Source organism: Pseudorasbora parva, chromosome 1 (genome assembly GCF_024679245.1).
Source record: "Pseudorasbora parva isolate DD20220531a chromosome 1, ASM2467924v1, whole genome shotgun sequence".
Classification (NCBI taxonomy): Eukaryota; Metazoa; Chordata; class Actinopteri; order Cypriniformes; family Gobionidae; genus Pseudorasbora; species Pseudorasbora parva.
The window spans coordinates 49,580,688-49,596,725 of NC_090172.1; the positions used below are offsets into that span (position 1 = coordinate 49,580,688).

The 16,038-nt window shown below is 37.6% G+C and overlaps 1 protein-coding gene and 1 long non-coding RNA gene across 2 annotated transcripts in view; one reads left to right on the forward strand and one right to left on the reverse strand.

Annotated features, from left to right (window-relative positions):
• LOC137075798 (uncharacterized) overlaps positions 1–2,293 on the reverse strand; it is a 31,744-nt gene extending 29,451 nt beyond the window's left edge. Inside the window, exons 1-2 of the long non-coding RNA XR_010905105.1 lie at positions 2,214–2,293; positions 1,908–1,986 (exon numbers count right to left, since the gene is read on the reverse strand). This is a non-coding gene — a long non-coding RNA (uncharacterized lncRNA). The remainder of the gene's footprint in view (positions 1–1,907; positions 1,987–2,213) is intronic.
• An 8,410-nt stretch (positions 2,294–10,703) lies between these two features.
• Positions 10,704–16,038, forward strand: part of pcsk6 (proprotein convertase subtilisin/kexin type 6) — a 112,832-nt gene continuing 107,497 nt past the window's right edge. Inside the window, exon 1 of the mRNA XM_067444739.1 lies at positions 10,704–11,247. Within this exon, the coding sequence (XP_067300840.1) occupies positions 11,092–11,247 (156 nt within the window). The 5' untranslated portion in view covers positions 10,704–11,091. The remainder of the gene's footprint in view (positions 11,248–16,038) is intronic.

A 16,038-nucleotide genomic window follows, 5' to 3' on the forward strand; every position in this document is an offset into this window, starting at 1 on the left:
GAAATATTTTGTAATGTCTGGACATGTGTTTAGAGCTCTGGAATGGTGTGGGAAAACAAATAAGGGTTTGATTCTACAGCCAGTTTGGCCTTGTTCAAACTGTTGAAGACATGATTGGTTTGAACCCTAAATCATGATGGCTAGAATCAGATAGATCGCTTGAACCCATTTGTTTATTTGTCTTGATTTATTCTGGCCTCAGGACTAAACACAAGGGCCAACAGATTTCACTTGCCTGTGCACTGCTCAAAAGACTCTATGTTACCGCAGACTTCTAGTATTGCTGCCCAAACAAACTACAAATAAGTTTAAAGAGGGTCCAAGGAGCAGGAGGCTTCCAAAAAAAAAACAAAAAACTTAAGCCACGGCAGGGCCTTGTTTCACACTGAGTAAGATTGCTCTGAGGACCAAACACTTGTCACAAGCACTTGGTGCTTGGCATGCTTACAAATTTGTAGACTTTTATTCCCAATCTCATGTCAATTATAATTGCTGATTGACCTTGCATGAGATTTCCTATGGATTTTCCCCTCATTTGCAGAAGTTAATTAACTTGTGGAAAGCCCTCTGGTGGCACGGCCGACTTGCTGCAACTTCCATTTAGGACTAATCTGTATGAAATGGCAGGTTTGGGCCAAGAAAGGCTCAAGGTTGTGCTAGGATTTCACAAAACTGCTATGCGACGCATTGCAAATGACTCCAATCAAAGAAAGCTAGGTTGAATTTTAGCAAGACAAGCAAGTCTCCGTATCAGTGAAAGAACAATATGCAGATTACCTTAAATAACTAGGGGAAATTTAATCATGCTGGGACATATGTGGATTTAAACAAGAAATCTGTGAGACTGCATGACTGAATTTAATTTATTACACACACATATATATATATATATATATATATATATATATATATATATATATATATATATATATATATATATATATATATATATATATATATATATATATATATATATATATATATATATATAAATTTGCCAGAAAGGCTAAGATAATTAAATACATGACAGACACACAATACACACTGCTTTGGACGCATAATAAAGTAATATGATATTAATTACTAACTTTAGTGATTATCATTAAGTCAAACAGTAGGTGGCAGCATTCCCACACAGTTCTAATATGGTTTCCTGAAAAATCTTCAAATTTAGTATCAGAAACATTTTATTGCAATGAATATAAAGACAAATGTATAAACAGACTCATTCATTTCACAATACATTAAAAATTATGTTTATTTTGTTTTTATTTAATATGAACTAATTTGACCAATTAATATGATGTAACTTTAAGTCTGAGATAATATTTTAAATAAACATTAAATAAACATATTATGTTTAATATAATTGCATGATATAATTTTACATTATATAATTTCACAATGTATGAATATCATATACAGTACATAAAGGCATGTACTATACTTTTCAATTAATGTAATATTTGAGATACGGTATAGCCTACACTCTAAAAAATGCCAGGGTAAAAACAAAAATGGACAAACCCAGAAATTGGGTTGTTTGAACCCTTATAAATGGACCCATTCAAACAACCCAATTTCTGGGTTTGTCCAATTTCAACCCAACTTGGATTGGTTTTAACCCAGCATTTTTAAGAGTGTATATATTTAAAAGTGTCTATTATTTATGTTTTAATAATTTGTACATAATTTATTACTTTCACTCCCCTAAAAAGTGAATTCATATTTAGTTTTTAAATGCACCATTTACATTTATTCATTTAGCAGACATGTCTATCTAAAGCGACTTACAAATGAGGAATACAACAAGCGATTCATCTTTAAGAGGCAATAAAGAACATTATTTCCATATTTGCTAATCTGAGAGAAAATGTAGCTGTGAGTTGAGCAGTTCTAACAATTACCTTCTGAAAGTACACTTTGGCATCATCATCTCAATTTTCAGCTTTTTTCCCCATCAAGATGTTCAACAGATGTGAGATTCTGTATATGACATAACACAGGTCTTCATAGTCAAACCACAGAGAAATACAGCTCACTAAATTGGATCTAGTTTTTAATCCTATAATGCCAAAATAAAAAAAAGTAGACAAGTAGACATACAAAAGAAGCTTTATGCAGAAAAATGTCTAACTGTGCAAAAAGCAATATGATAAACATTTTAGTGACAGATTGACATATCCACCTGTTAACCTCTTACACTAACATACCTGCCAGCACTGAAGAAATCATGAGAAATTCGGCTGGACGAGCTCTCCGGAGCGATGCGCAAGCCAACTCTACCTGCCAAAATCTGCTCTGTGGGCAGCAAAGAAACATTATGCAACCACCCCATTTGGAGTTTAAAGAGATTTTTCATACAGAAAATCATACAGAAAAAGATGTGCTTGCATTTAGGTTGTAACATATGCAATATGGACCAGAAGCACAAAGTCAGAAAAATGGAGAATCCCAAAGTGTCTTCCACATAACATATTTATTCTGGTTATATTTGATAAATAAACGCTTTAGCTTTTTAGAGGGCTAGTTCAGCCAAAAAACTGAATAATTAATTACTCACCCTCACATCGTTGCAAACCTGTAAGACCTTTGTTCATCTTCAGAACACAAATTAAGATACTTTTGATAAAATCCAAGAGGTTTCTGAAACATCCAGGCAGCAATGTCACTGCAGCTTTCAAGGCCCAGAAAGGTAAAGTCATTGTTAAAGCAACACTGTGTGATATTTTCCCCATCTAGCGGTGTAAAGGTATATGACCATCAGTGAATAATAGTTTCTGTTCGTCTCAATTCTGATTTCGTTTTTAACTCCTACGGTGGCCAATTTAGTCCAAGATTAATATGGCAATCCCCATCTTCACATTCGACACGGTGCCATTGAGTGTTAAAACGTGAAAGGCGAAGCTGGAATTTATGGGTATGTCCCTCTTTGGCAAATGTACTTTCATGATGGAGGGGCAACATGGCGACCGGCATTCAAACCCCTCACCCGTATTTTCAATGGCATATTATAAACTTACGAGAATACTTTATTACTTGAAATAAGTAAATATACATTAATGAGCACATGTTTTTGAAAGAACTAAGTGTTTTTAGCTAAGAATAAACTAAAAAAGTTACACAGTGTAGCTTTAAAATAGTCCATGTGTCTACAGGGGTTAAACCTTAATGTTCTTTTCTGATGACGTAGTAAACACAGTGCAGTGCTTCTGGGTTCTATGGCAGAACGGCTTTGGCTAGCTCCTGCGTCAGCATCACACACATGCGTTGTTGTGCTCATGCGAACAGCATCGGCCAATGGTGGGCCAGCGTTCTGACATAGAACCCAAAAGTGCTGTACTGTATTTACTATGTCAACATCTTAGGTGAATGACACAAGTGAGAAGAAATTGTTGAATAAAATCATTATTTTTGTCTTTTTTCATGCACAAAAAAAGTATTCTCATCCCTTCATAACATTAAGGTTGGACCACTGCAGTCACATGGACAATTTCTATGATGTCTTTACTACCTTTCAGGGCCTTGAACATTGCAATGGTGTTGCTGCTTATGGATGGTTCAGAAACCTTTCAGATTTAATCAAAAATATCTTTATTTGTGTTCCAAAGATGAACGAAGGTAGCCTAGAAATCCAGACGCACCCTAGCGGCAGCAAACCTAATCTGCCGCGAGTGTCGTCTAGCAACTCTCAATACACTTCTGAGCTGTAAAAGCCAAACTCTTGATGGGCCAATCACATCATGTATAGAGTCGGTGGGCGGGGCTTAACATAATGATGGCCGAGTTGTGCTTGTGTGCTTCTAGTAAACACAGAAACTGGCGAACGGCGGTCTTTTGAATCAGCTTTGACCGCGACTCTGGAAGACTTGGAGTTAAGCTTTTCTCTGAGAAAAGAACGGCACTGAAGTCATTCTTAAAAAGGGAAGATGTGTTCTGAGTTTTGCCGACCGGATACGGCGAAAGTTTAATCTGTCAACTAGCTCTGCTTCACCTTCGTTGCTCTGGTTGGTTGTAGCGCTATCCAATCGTGTGCAGAGGGAGTTTGAAAGACAACCGTTTATCCCGCCCCTCGTATTGAGCCCTGTCTATGGTGAGTTTCCAGACAAAGCATCTTGACGTGGGCTTATCAGGCTAGAACGAAGATCTTACGGGTTTAGAATGATTAGGGCAAGGATTAAATGATACTACAAGGAATGAATGAACTAACCCTTTAAAGCAGAGATATTCAACCCTCCTCTTGGGGACCCACTGTCTTGCAAAGTTTATTTCCAACCTGCTTCAGCCCACTGGCCTGTGTATTTTCAACAAGTGATCCTGAAGAGCTTCACTTGCCAACACACCAACCCTGCGTCCCAATTCGCATACTATCCATACTAAATAGTATTCGAAAATAGAATTAGTATGTCCCAAATCGTAGTATGTTGAAAAGAGTATTCCAAAGATACCCGGCCGGAAATATGAATCGATGGGCACTCCAATGGCTGATATTGCCCACAACCCACTGCGAGGTGGACGGGGATTCGATTAGAACTACAAACGCGGATAAAAACCATTAAAAAACTACAAACATGACGGATGTGCGAGTCCGGCGGTCAAGTAGAGAAGTTTAGATGAAGGGGTTTGAGTGACCAACTATCAATATTTAACCTGACAAAAATATATTTATTCAGTGTTGTCCACATTATATTTCACCTGCAGCAGCATTGTGAACTTTTGTAATGACACGTTTAGCCATTAACTTTTAAATGCATCATTATATTTAAACTGCAAACACATGAGGAGAGTCTCTGCATTAAAGACCCACAAATGGAAGATTAATGTGCGGCTACATTTCTCTCCCATACGCTAGGAGATTAATCTGAATGTGGAGGATTTGAACTGTGACGAATCTGACGATGATTAAAGAAGTCCGTTAAAGAAGGCGAAGTAGTCCCGAAGCTTGCATACTTTTCTGCTACACACTCAAAGGTATATACTTTTTCTTCACAAAAAGAGTACATACTTTTAGTACGTAGTATAAGTAGGCGAATTCGGACGCAGCACAACACTGCACACTTTGCATGTGTGCCTAATCAAACACACCTGATTCAAATGATCTTCTTATTAGTGGAGACTCAAAGACCTGAAATGGGTGTGGCAGATAAAGGAGACATGCAAAATGTGCAGTGTTGGTGTGCCTCCAGGATCTTGGTTGGGAAACGGAAACACTGACATTAAAGAGATCTTTCTACTTCACCAGAATGAAGATGTACAGGGTCCCTGATACAACTATTCAAGATGGTGGACTAAGTGAGAAAATGATCAGTCTATAAATACAATTGTTTCACAGTCGTCTTATGGTTTCTTACTCTGCCTGAACCTTGCAGTTTTGTAACGTTGTATAGCAGCATTTCTCATATAGCCAAGGTATACAGCTTCCTTAAGATGAATCGCTTATGTTTTGCTCATTTTTAAGGATAAAAGTGTCTGCTGAATGAATAACTGTAAATTAAATAGCCCCATTTCAGATCACAAAGGGCATCTGGGTAAAGGTGATGGCGCAGTTCTTTCCTTTCGAGATAAAATTTAACTTTAAGAATGATCACGACAGTAGGCCTACGCTTCTAATGACACAAGGCTGAATAATTCCCCTTCATTGCTCAGGGTGAGCAAGTAAACCTGCTCCGTGCCACCGCTAAAAGCCGTGGAAATTTTTCACTCTCTGCCAAATGATTGGCCAAATTACGCCTACACTTGAAAATAAAGGTTCCAAAAGGGCGTTTTTGCAGCAATGCCATAGAACCACTTTTGGTTCCCCAAAAAACCTTTCAATGAAAATTTCCTAACATATAATAATGTACTAAATGTACTTTGTGTTTTTCCACGGAGATGACAATGTTGCCAAAATGATCCCCATTTACATGGATACTTGAAAATGACTATAAACACTGCATTATGCATGCCAGGCCAGGGGCCTATTGCACAAAACTAGGATAAGGGATTAAGCCGGGATATCTTGGTGATCTTGTCATCTGTATGCAATTTAGTACACCGCTGTCATGTAAACATACCCTGAAGGCACACTCGCACCAAGAACAATAACGATAACAAAAGATAACTGTATATTAGCGGATAAATTGAGCCAGGATCCCCAAGATATCCTGGCTTAATCCCATATCCTTGTTTTGTGCAATAGGCCCCAGGTAATACATATGCGCATGACATCACTGTTTACAAATATGGATTTTTTTGTTTAGATAGAGATTTTTTTAATATTATAACATTTTCGTCTTCAAAAATGTGTGCTTTGAAAATCATTTCAAAAGTTTTCAGGCCCCCAAAATATCATTGTCATGTAAATGAACAGCCAAAACGTGCAAGAAGTTTTCTGGTTTCAGTTGAAAATGGTGTCGTGTAAACTCTTCTTAAAGGGACAGTTCACCCAAAAATTTGAATTATCCCATGATTTACTTACCCTTAAGCTAAGTGTGTATGACATTCTTCTTTCAGACACAGTTCTATTAAAAATATATATATATTGCTCTTCTAAGCTTTATAATGGTAGTGAATGGAGGATGAGATTTTGAAGCCCAAAAAAAGCGCATCCATCCATCATAAAAGTAATCAATACCGCTCTCGTGGGTAATGAAGGCCATCTGAAGCAAAGCGAAGCAATTGTGTAGGAAAAATATTCATATTTAAAACGTTATAAACTAAAATAACTAGCTTCCAACAGACGACCGTATACATTGATTTCAAGGCGAAAGAGTAACCTTTGACCTGAAGCATGAATGTTAAAGGTTCTTCATGACACCGATGCCAATAAAGAACCTTTATTTTTACTCAAGCCTGACTGCCTCACACTGTGAACCGAGTGTGTTTCGGGGGGGGCTAAATGAAGAACGAAGCTGATCAGGTATGCATAATACCCATAATAAATAAATCCAAATAAATAAATCCTTTGAAATGTTTGCCTTTAAAGCGAAGCTTTCAGTGCAGATAATGCTCAACAATATTTCAAGGAGGACTGCACGTCGCTGTTATCCTATAAACGTCTTCTGAGGTTATTTGGTTTAAAGACAGCCATGAATATAGAGCCGAGCACTGTATATAGAGCTTTTTTTCCTTTAAAATGCTCTCTGGGTACTTTGCAGAATCTCATTTCAGGTCGTCTATTGTTTTATTAGTGATGTTTGCTGAGGCGAGTAGTCCAACTCATTTTGCATAGTTTATGTCACTTCAAATCTTGCAGCTTGTTAAGGAGAAGTGTGCTATTACTTTTCTAAGCAATCAGACCCATTATTTGTGCCTGGTGAATGATAAAATGGGGAAAAAAATCCCTTTTAAAGGAGGAACCTGCATCATATAGACCAGAAGGCCTAACAGTTGGCTTATTTGGCTATCATTATGGTTGCATGTCTCGTAGGGTTATTAACATTGAGTGGCATGGCATCTAATGAACAGAAACCATTTGGCACATGCCAATATTTTGTATTGTCAACATATAGTCATTTTGTGACACATCTTTATTTCAGTGTCATGTGCCACTGAACAATGATCAAGCACACTTCTAAATGGTAAGTGGCAGTTTTAATAATTCATTCCAGAATTTTTGGAGTCACATTTTCTGTCATGCTAGTTTAAAGGTATATATACCTGATTAAACCGTGTCCATTTGTGGTAGCAGTCTCTGATGATACCAAACAAAAAGTGGTACCCTTGCAGGTTGGTATCACTTTTTGATTGGTACAAAGTTGTGGCCACTAATCTAAATATATTTTATCATTCCAAATAACACAGCAGAACTGTCAATTCTATCCAAATAGTTTTTTTTTTCTATTTGCACAGAATTGACAGTTCAGCTGTGTCGTGTTAAGATATCAAAACAACCGTGTATTTCAATATGTATTTAAATACAATGATTACATTTTTTTAATAATAATAAATATATACAATGGCCCACAATACCTATATTTAACATATGGAGAACTATAATGGTTGTGAAAATGTACTCCGGGATGTAATAAACCCTATGTTTGAAAAGAAATGTATTATTAATTAAATGTCGTTCTGCATATGTCACACCATCTGCATAATGCTCTGGCAGACAGTGGCATGTGTCATCAGGTTTTTGGAGGTCCCTCAACATACAGTGACATGCTCCGCACCAATGACAGAAGCACATAATGCATTCCATCGGCACATGCAATGAGTTTTAGTGTCACATGCCCCTGTCCACTGGCATATGACAATGACAATCGGATGTGCCACTGTATGTGCCAATGGCTTCTGTGTATAAGATGCCATGGCACTGAATGTTAATAACGCCTCTCCATGCTTGGTAAAATGTAAAAAAAAATCAGCTGTGTTGATAGTGAATCTGAGGAATGGTGTCTAAATTTAGTCTAGATGGTGTTGCTTTTCATAAACACAGATATCCTGATCATTTACAAGTGGAAAACAGAGAGCGCCTGGCCCTTTTTTTTTTTTTTAACTCTGCAGGGAAGGCACAGATGGTAGAGACTGAAGTAGAAAAAGAGAATTATTTCACCGTTTCTGAAACAGAATTAGCTGTGAATTCACTTTGTATCAGTGCTGTTGTGCAGCTTGAGCTAATAAACCAAATAAAACAAAGAAGGACGTAACACAGACAAACCTTTTGCATGGACATTAAAGAGTTAGTTCACCCAACGATTTAATTCTGTCATTAATTAATCACCCTCTTGTCGTTTCAAACCCGTAAGACATTTGATCACCTTCAGAACACAAATGAAGATATGTTTGATGAAATCTGCGAGTGAACTCCCTAGACAGGTATTTAATTACAACTTTCAGGGTCCAGAAAGGTAGTAAAGACATCATTAAAATTAAAAACCTTAATTTTATGATGTGGCCAGAATACTTTTTGTGTGCAAACAAAACAAAAATAACAATTTTATTCGACACTCGTCTGTGCTATATGGGCTCAAATTCCCGCCAACTGAATTGCAGTCAAATAATAAGCGTGAATCAAAATGTTAAAAACACATGTGAAAATATAACGCGTAAAACTGAAAAGTCAATGCAAAGTTACCCAGAATCACAACCAATGTGGCGTGAGTCAAACATTTAAACAAGTTTAAAATTATATAGCTCAAAACTGAAAACATGATTTTGTGTGCGATTCAGATAATTTTGAATTCATGGTTCAGTTTTGAGCAATATAATTTTAAACTTGTTTAAATGTTTGACTCACCCTTATTATTTGTATTTCTATGCCCGCATTGTTTGTGATTCTGGGTAACTTTGCATAGATTTTTCAGTTTTGTGCGTTATATTTTCACATGTGTTTTTAACATTCATGCTTATTGTTTTATGCTTGACTGCAATTCAATAGGCGGGAATTTGAGCCCATACCCTCCTTCGCTAATGATGCAGTAAATACAGTGCAGCGCTTTCGAAGTGCTACGTCAGAATGCCGGCCTACCGTTGGCTGAGGACCACGATGCATGTGTGTGTGATGCTGACGCAGGAGCTAGCCAATGGTAAGCAGCCATTTTGGCTAAGAACTCGGTAGAGCTGCACTATTTAAGCACTATACACATAAGAGTCTGACACAAACGAGAAGAACTTGTTGAATAAAGTTATTTTTTTCGGGGTTTTTTGCACACAAAAAATATTCTCTTTCTCTTTATAGTCACTTTATACAATTATGATTGAACCACTGGAATCACATGGACGATTTTAACAATCTCTTTAGGCTACTACCTTTTTGGGCACTGAAAGTGGTTGTTGTGTTGCTGATATCTATGGATGGGCCAGAAAGCACTTTGATTTTATCGAAAATATCTTCATTTGTGTTCTGAAGATGAACGAAGGTCTTACGGGTTTGGAACGACATTAGTGTGAGAAATTAATGACAGAAATGTCATTTTTGAGTGAACTAACTCTTTAAAACTGCAGCCATCATGTAAATTATTTACAGTGGGATCAAAAAGTCTGAGAACCCCAGTGAAAATGCTTCTGCTGCTTTCAAAGTAGGCTATAGTATTTACAGGGTTTGCTTCAACCTATTTTGCTTTCAATACAGCAGCATGAAACTCAGGTCCACATGAAAGAAATCCCAGATTTTTAATGTGGTCTTCTGGACATCCACTGTAATTCTAAATCAATCTGGTTGCAGTTTGCTCCATTTAGGTTAGTTCCACATATTGACAGCATGATTGAGCTCTTCAAACGTCTCAGAGCATTCCTCCTGTCTTTTCAAAGATTCTCGGTGTGATTGCAGTGACTGACTGCAATTATCATTTCATTTTTTTAACTTCCTTTTTTGACTGTCACATGCAGAGACACAAAGAAATGGTAAACTGGTGAAATACAATGTTTAACGTACAATATGTATTTTTTTTAAATATCATTGTTTTCTTTATTATTATTATTTTTCGTAATTTGTTTCTTCATGTTGCGTAATGAGAATTGAACGGAGACAAAGTGGCCTTAAAATTTGTTTTAAATTAAGCCAAATAGCATTTATTTTTCTTTCTTTTCAATTTCGGTTGGAACATGAGGCAGACACGGTCTTGACAGGTGTCATGAGCTGAGGTTTACACCTAAACAGTGAGAAATAGGCTTTGTACTTTTAGTCAGTCATCATTAGGGATCGTCACCAGAATCATTCAAAAGTGAATTACCTGTGAGCTGTGAATCTGCATAGCGTATATCAGTAACTTCCACTTATCTGGATACAAACGCCTTTTATTGGCGTCTATCTGACACACTTGCGCATGCAAAGCACTAGCCATAAGCTCGTGCTGCTAACCTCAATAGTGGCGCGCACTCATTCTGCCATAGGCTTACATGACAACACTTATATTGGCTGTTGTGCCATCTGTCTTTAAACAGGACCATTATTTCAGGTTTATTGAACTTGATCTTACAAAATGAAGAGATAAGAAGGGAATCGGTGTTTTGAATAGGAGAAAATAATGCACTAATAAGTCGAGGATGTTTTGGATGTATCGCGTGCCAGGACTGAATGTTTGATGCTCGTGTTTTGGTGAGTGTGGAGGTGGTCAATTGTGCGCGAATCATTTACAGCAAAGTTACCAGGCTGGACTATCGACGAACAATATGCGTTTGTTGCTTGGTTTTGTTTTGTCAACTTTTTGGCTTTGGGAAGCGTCGCTTTCTCGCGTTTTCACCAATCACTGGGCTGTTCGGATCCCTGGAGGACCAGTAGACGCTGATAAACTCGCCTCAAAATATGGCTTCACTAATTTGGGTCAGGTAAGGATATTTTTGTATTTCCCCCCTGGTGCATATCTGATGAGAAATTCATTTAAATCATTTTAAAGTCCATGAGAATACAGTAGCCTATGGTATGTGAGCATTTTAAAAAACTAACAAGTTAGGTCATGCGTAAATTACGCACTGAAAGACTTTGCTCAGGGCTGTCATTCTACGTTTAGGTATTTTAGCGATTCACAGTTGTATTTGTAAAACTGGTTGGCAGCAAAAAAGAAAAGGAAAAAAAAGGTCGTGCCCAAATGTAAACAACGCAGTGCTAGAATTTTACTGCGAGTTGTTTAGCAACAGTCAACCAATCATCACTACTTTGACGCGTATCTAATTAAATATTTATTAGCTGTACAATCGCAGAAACGTGATTATTTCAATCGATGAAAGCGCGCTAATTCCAGCGATAAAGGGACGATTTACCCCCCCCCCCCTCTTTATTTTTTATTTTTATAAGTTTTTAGCAATGCAGGTAAACTGCTGTTGCCCAAACAATTTTGATAACCTTTTCCAAGAAATCTTAATATGTGGGATTTCTTAACTCAATGTGGAACGTAAGAAACATTGAACAAGATAACTCAGGATCTAATTTTTAAATGTGCTGGGCTTTAATAAAATGTCAAGAAAGGACCCAACACACAAAAAATAGTAAATAATACAAAAGCTAAACTTAATTAAACAATTTTATATTACCATAAATTGCATCAACAATATGTCAATTTTAATAATGGCATTGGCTGAATAGGAAAATTAAAGTGTAATGTATTTTGATTGGTGTGGCAGCCATTAAATTAGCCTACAACAAACATCATAATTTTCTTGTGGAAGGGATCCTGTATTTAATGTTACTAACTAGATAGTTTTGTGTAGTTTTAGTCATGTGTAATAAAGCCCAAGGAAATCAAGGAAATTGTCTATGTGTCACTCGAAAGAAATTAGACAAGTGAAAAATAAATTTGCACCAAAATACTGTAGATTGTTTGATTGAACGTACAGCCATGGGTTTCAGTTCATAAGCTTGTTCAAGTTGCTACTGCTAGCTTAACTATGAATAATTATATCCTCACTTGCATTTTTAGCTGTGAACAACTGTGAACCATGTGTTACCAAGTCATTCTGTTTTTGTTGTTTTTTTTTTTTTTTTTTTTGCTTATATTTATGTAATTTTCTCCTTTCCTCCTAATAATTTACACATATAGTGGGATCAGATTGATGAGCCAATCAATAAGAAGCAAAAATATGATCTAACTTTGAGACTGTCACTACTAAAGTGATGTTCCATTGGTTAATTTTAAGAGGAGGTGGGAGACTTCAGAGTTGGAATTCTTTAAAAGTGGAAAATTTCAACTTAAGTATTCCCACTCCGGATTCGTCTGGATCATGTTATTATTAGGCCACCCACTATTCCTTTCTGTAAAACTACACCTTTTGTTGTTGTTGTGGTTTAATAGGCTAGGTGGCACATGTGATATCTCAAAGCTTACATTTCACTGATATTCTAAAAGTTGTGGTATATTTTTATGTGGTATTACACCTTTAACAATTTCAAGTATCAAAAAGCCACTAGGATTTCCAAATGCAACAAGAGTCTCTGGGTGTTACTTGCTCAATGTGCGTTCTTGGAATATGTCGAGTTTTAACCCTCTATCCTTAAATAAACTCTTTCTAATCATGTTTACATTGCAAGAACTTGAGAAATCATACTGTGGATTGTTTGAACACGTTATTCAGCTCTTGTTTCTCAAGTCGGCAGCACTGTATGAAATGCACGTCTCTCTTGCACTCAAGTGCCTTAGGACATCTGGAGGTGGTGTCTGTTTAAATTAACACTGTCTACGCTAATAGTATGCCTTGAATTTAGTGTCTGTTAGGTTGCTTATCTTAAGGCTTCAAGATGTTCTCCTCTGAGGTCTGTGAAGCTTTAAGTTGATAGAACTGGTTGCAGACAAACACATGCGAACGGATTCTTCCCCACATTTTTGGCAAAGGCATATTTAATATTACACCCTTTTGGTTGTTACAAAAAAAAACCTGTTTACAAGATTAACATTAACGCTAACATTTGCATTGCAGACATATCGTACTATTTATAGTTAGAAGTAGTAGGTTTTGCCTCTTTGTTGCCATCTCTGTTTGAAACCTGCAATTGCAGTTATTTGCGGAATTATCATCTTTAATCTGCACGGCTCCTCAGACCTCAGCGCGGATGAATCGAATGTTTTTTGAGGAGTATGTGTGGCTAACAGTCACCGCACTGGTGTGGATACTACACTTCTGAATCACAGATTCTAAGACTTGGAAGTATGACCAAAATAAGAATTTTTTACCGGAAAATGTCATCTGAACAAGCAATAAACATGTCTGACACTTTTGTTCTGACCAACTGAGAAAAAAAAGCATTACATTAAATTGTGTTACTAACAGGGATTTAATCTAACAATCACTAAGCTCATCATATCAAATGCTGTCTAATGCTATTTTGTGCATTCTGACTTTTGTTTACACTTCTAAAGAGATGGATTTTCATGCTGACATGGGCAAAATTAAAAGTAAAAACGACTTGGACGAATCGAATGACAGAGTATTTCTGTGGCAAATGCACTCCTTCAGGATTCGAACAAGTTTCGGAAGGTTTTTTAGAGTATGGCTCTGTATGATGTTATAAAGGGGCGAAATTCCTTGTATTGGCATGACACTTCTCCCGGATGAGCATGTGTGCACATCGAGAGCAAAAGCACGGCCATCAACGAGCTTCGTTCGGGTCACAGAAATATCGCCAACCCTGTCATTTTGTTTTTAGACCACAAATTCCACAGTGTCACTAAAGAAGTGTGCATTTTTTTGTGAGGGGAGGATGACCTTGTTCAGCTTCCCAAATAACCCAGCATTAAGGAAACATTGGATGCAGTTTGTTTTTATGGAGCAGCAACAGAGTTCTGAAAGTGTGGTTGTTTGTTCCCGGTCATGAGTCGGAAACGCAGGCGGTGGTTGAAACTGCATCAAATGTTGGCGCGTAAGTGCATTAGGGGTGTCCGCGACTAAGGATTTACACATTCGAATCAGAATTGTCAAATCTTTCTGTAGACTGATAGTCGGATCATCTTTGTGTGGGTGAATGGGTTGGGAGGGGCACGACACTAGTCAGCAGGAGGGTTTTTATTTACTTTGCACACTGCACACAGCAACAACTGCCTGTCAGCTGACAGATGAACTGACAATGGTTTTCTTATTTAGGTTTAAAGGTGCACTATGCAACTATCCATCCACTAGAGGTCGCCTATTCAAAACAAAGGCATAGCAACATAGGAATAACGTGTTGGCACAGCAACGTGATAACGTTACTTCCTGCCTGTGTGTCCTATGAAGGACGTCTCGTTTAATTCTGATTGAGGACACTCCGTATACTGCATCCTACACAGAATGTGTGCTCCGAAGGATGCAGCCTTCGAAATTAAGTGAAATGAGACACAGCTACCGTGTTAGAATTTGACGTGGCACGGCGCGGAGCTGAGCCCCTTAAAGGGGTCGCACACTGGACGCGAAGCTCAGTGCGCACCATGTCTTTAAAATATTGAGCACCCCCATATTGCCAAAATGGTATGACCCTTGTTTCATAACACCTGCGAAGATTCGACTGTGAGATCAGTGGTCGAATCCGGCTCCGCATATCGATGCATCGAATCTTCGACTATTTGGGGTCACCCCTAAAGTGCATATATTTAAACGGCACGAACGTATAGTGAATCGAAAGTTATCCAGGGATAATGCTATGATGGATTGTGTGTACCACTGGACACTGCATGCACGCCTCCACAAGCTTGGCTGTTTTTGGAAAGAATCGGTCCAGTGTATCTGTCTTTTATAAATATGATCAAACTAAAAACCCTTCTGAGCAGTGTTGGGAAAGTTCACGTTCTACATGAACTAGTTCAAAGTTCAATTCACAAATTTTATAATGAACTAGTTCAGTTCATATTTCAAACTACAACATTTTGAACTAAGTTCACTAAGTTCACTAAGTTCCAAAAATGAACTAGTTCATAGTTCTTATTTTCCATATGTTGCTGCGAGCTATTATTTTTCACAATTATTGCCAGAGCCCATATAGAATCACAGACAGCAATTATTTGATCAGTTTTAACAATGAAGCTATGCGTCAGATTGTATCTTCATATCCAATTTTGAATCCTTATCCAGGGGGTTGACATTATCATTGAGGGGACAGCATTTCCCCATTGTTGCTTTAATGCTTTGTTGCTGTCCATTCACTCCACACTAGTAGCAGCTGCAGCTTTCAACCCTACAATACATTCTCAAAAACGTGCTGCTTGAATGGTCTTTTTTAAATAGGACAGTAATCATTAGGCTGCAAACGTTTTTCAATTTTAATAATTTTCCATTGTCCTCATGCTAAAACAGAATATTGGAATCCTGGAAAATTATACCAGGCAGGTTCAACAAACAAGTTACATGAATAGTAAAACCCGTTTCAGGTTTGCTGTGGATGTAACTGAAGTGCGGATTTTCTTTTTGAAAGCCGGCCGGCAAAGTTTGCACAGAAAGTGAGATGTCTCCCATTCTCACAGACCTTGTCATAAAATTATTTAAAATGATCATACTCCTTGCAACATGCTGCTGTCGCCTCCATGCCTTTTTTTGTTTTGTTTTGATGACGCGTCACGCATGCGGCGGACGGCGGTGCGACACTGGTGGCTGGTGTTGCCAGATTGGGTGTTTTTCCGCTACATATTAAGAACCGTTTACGATGTGTTTTAGCCGGGA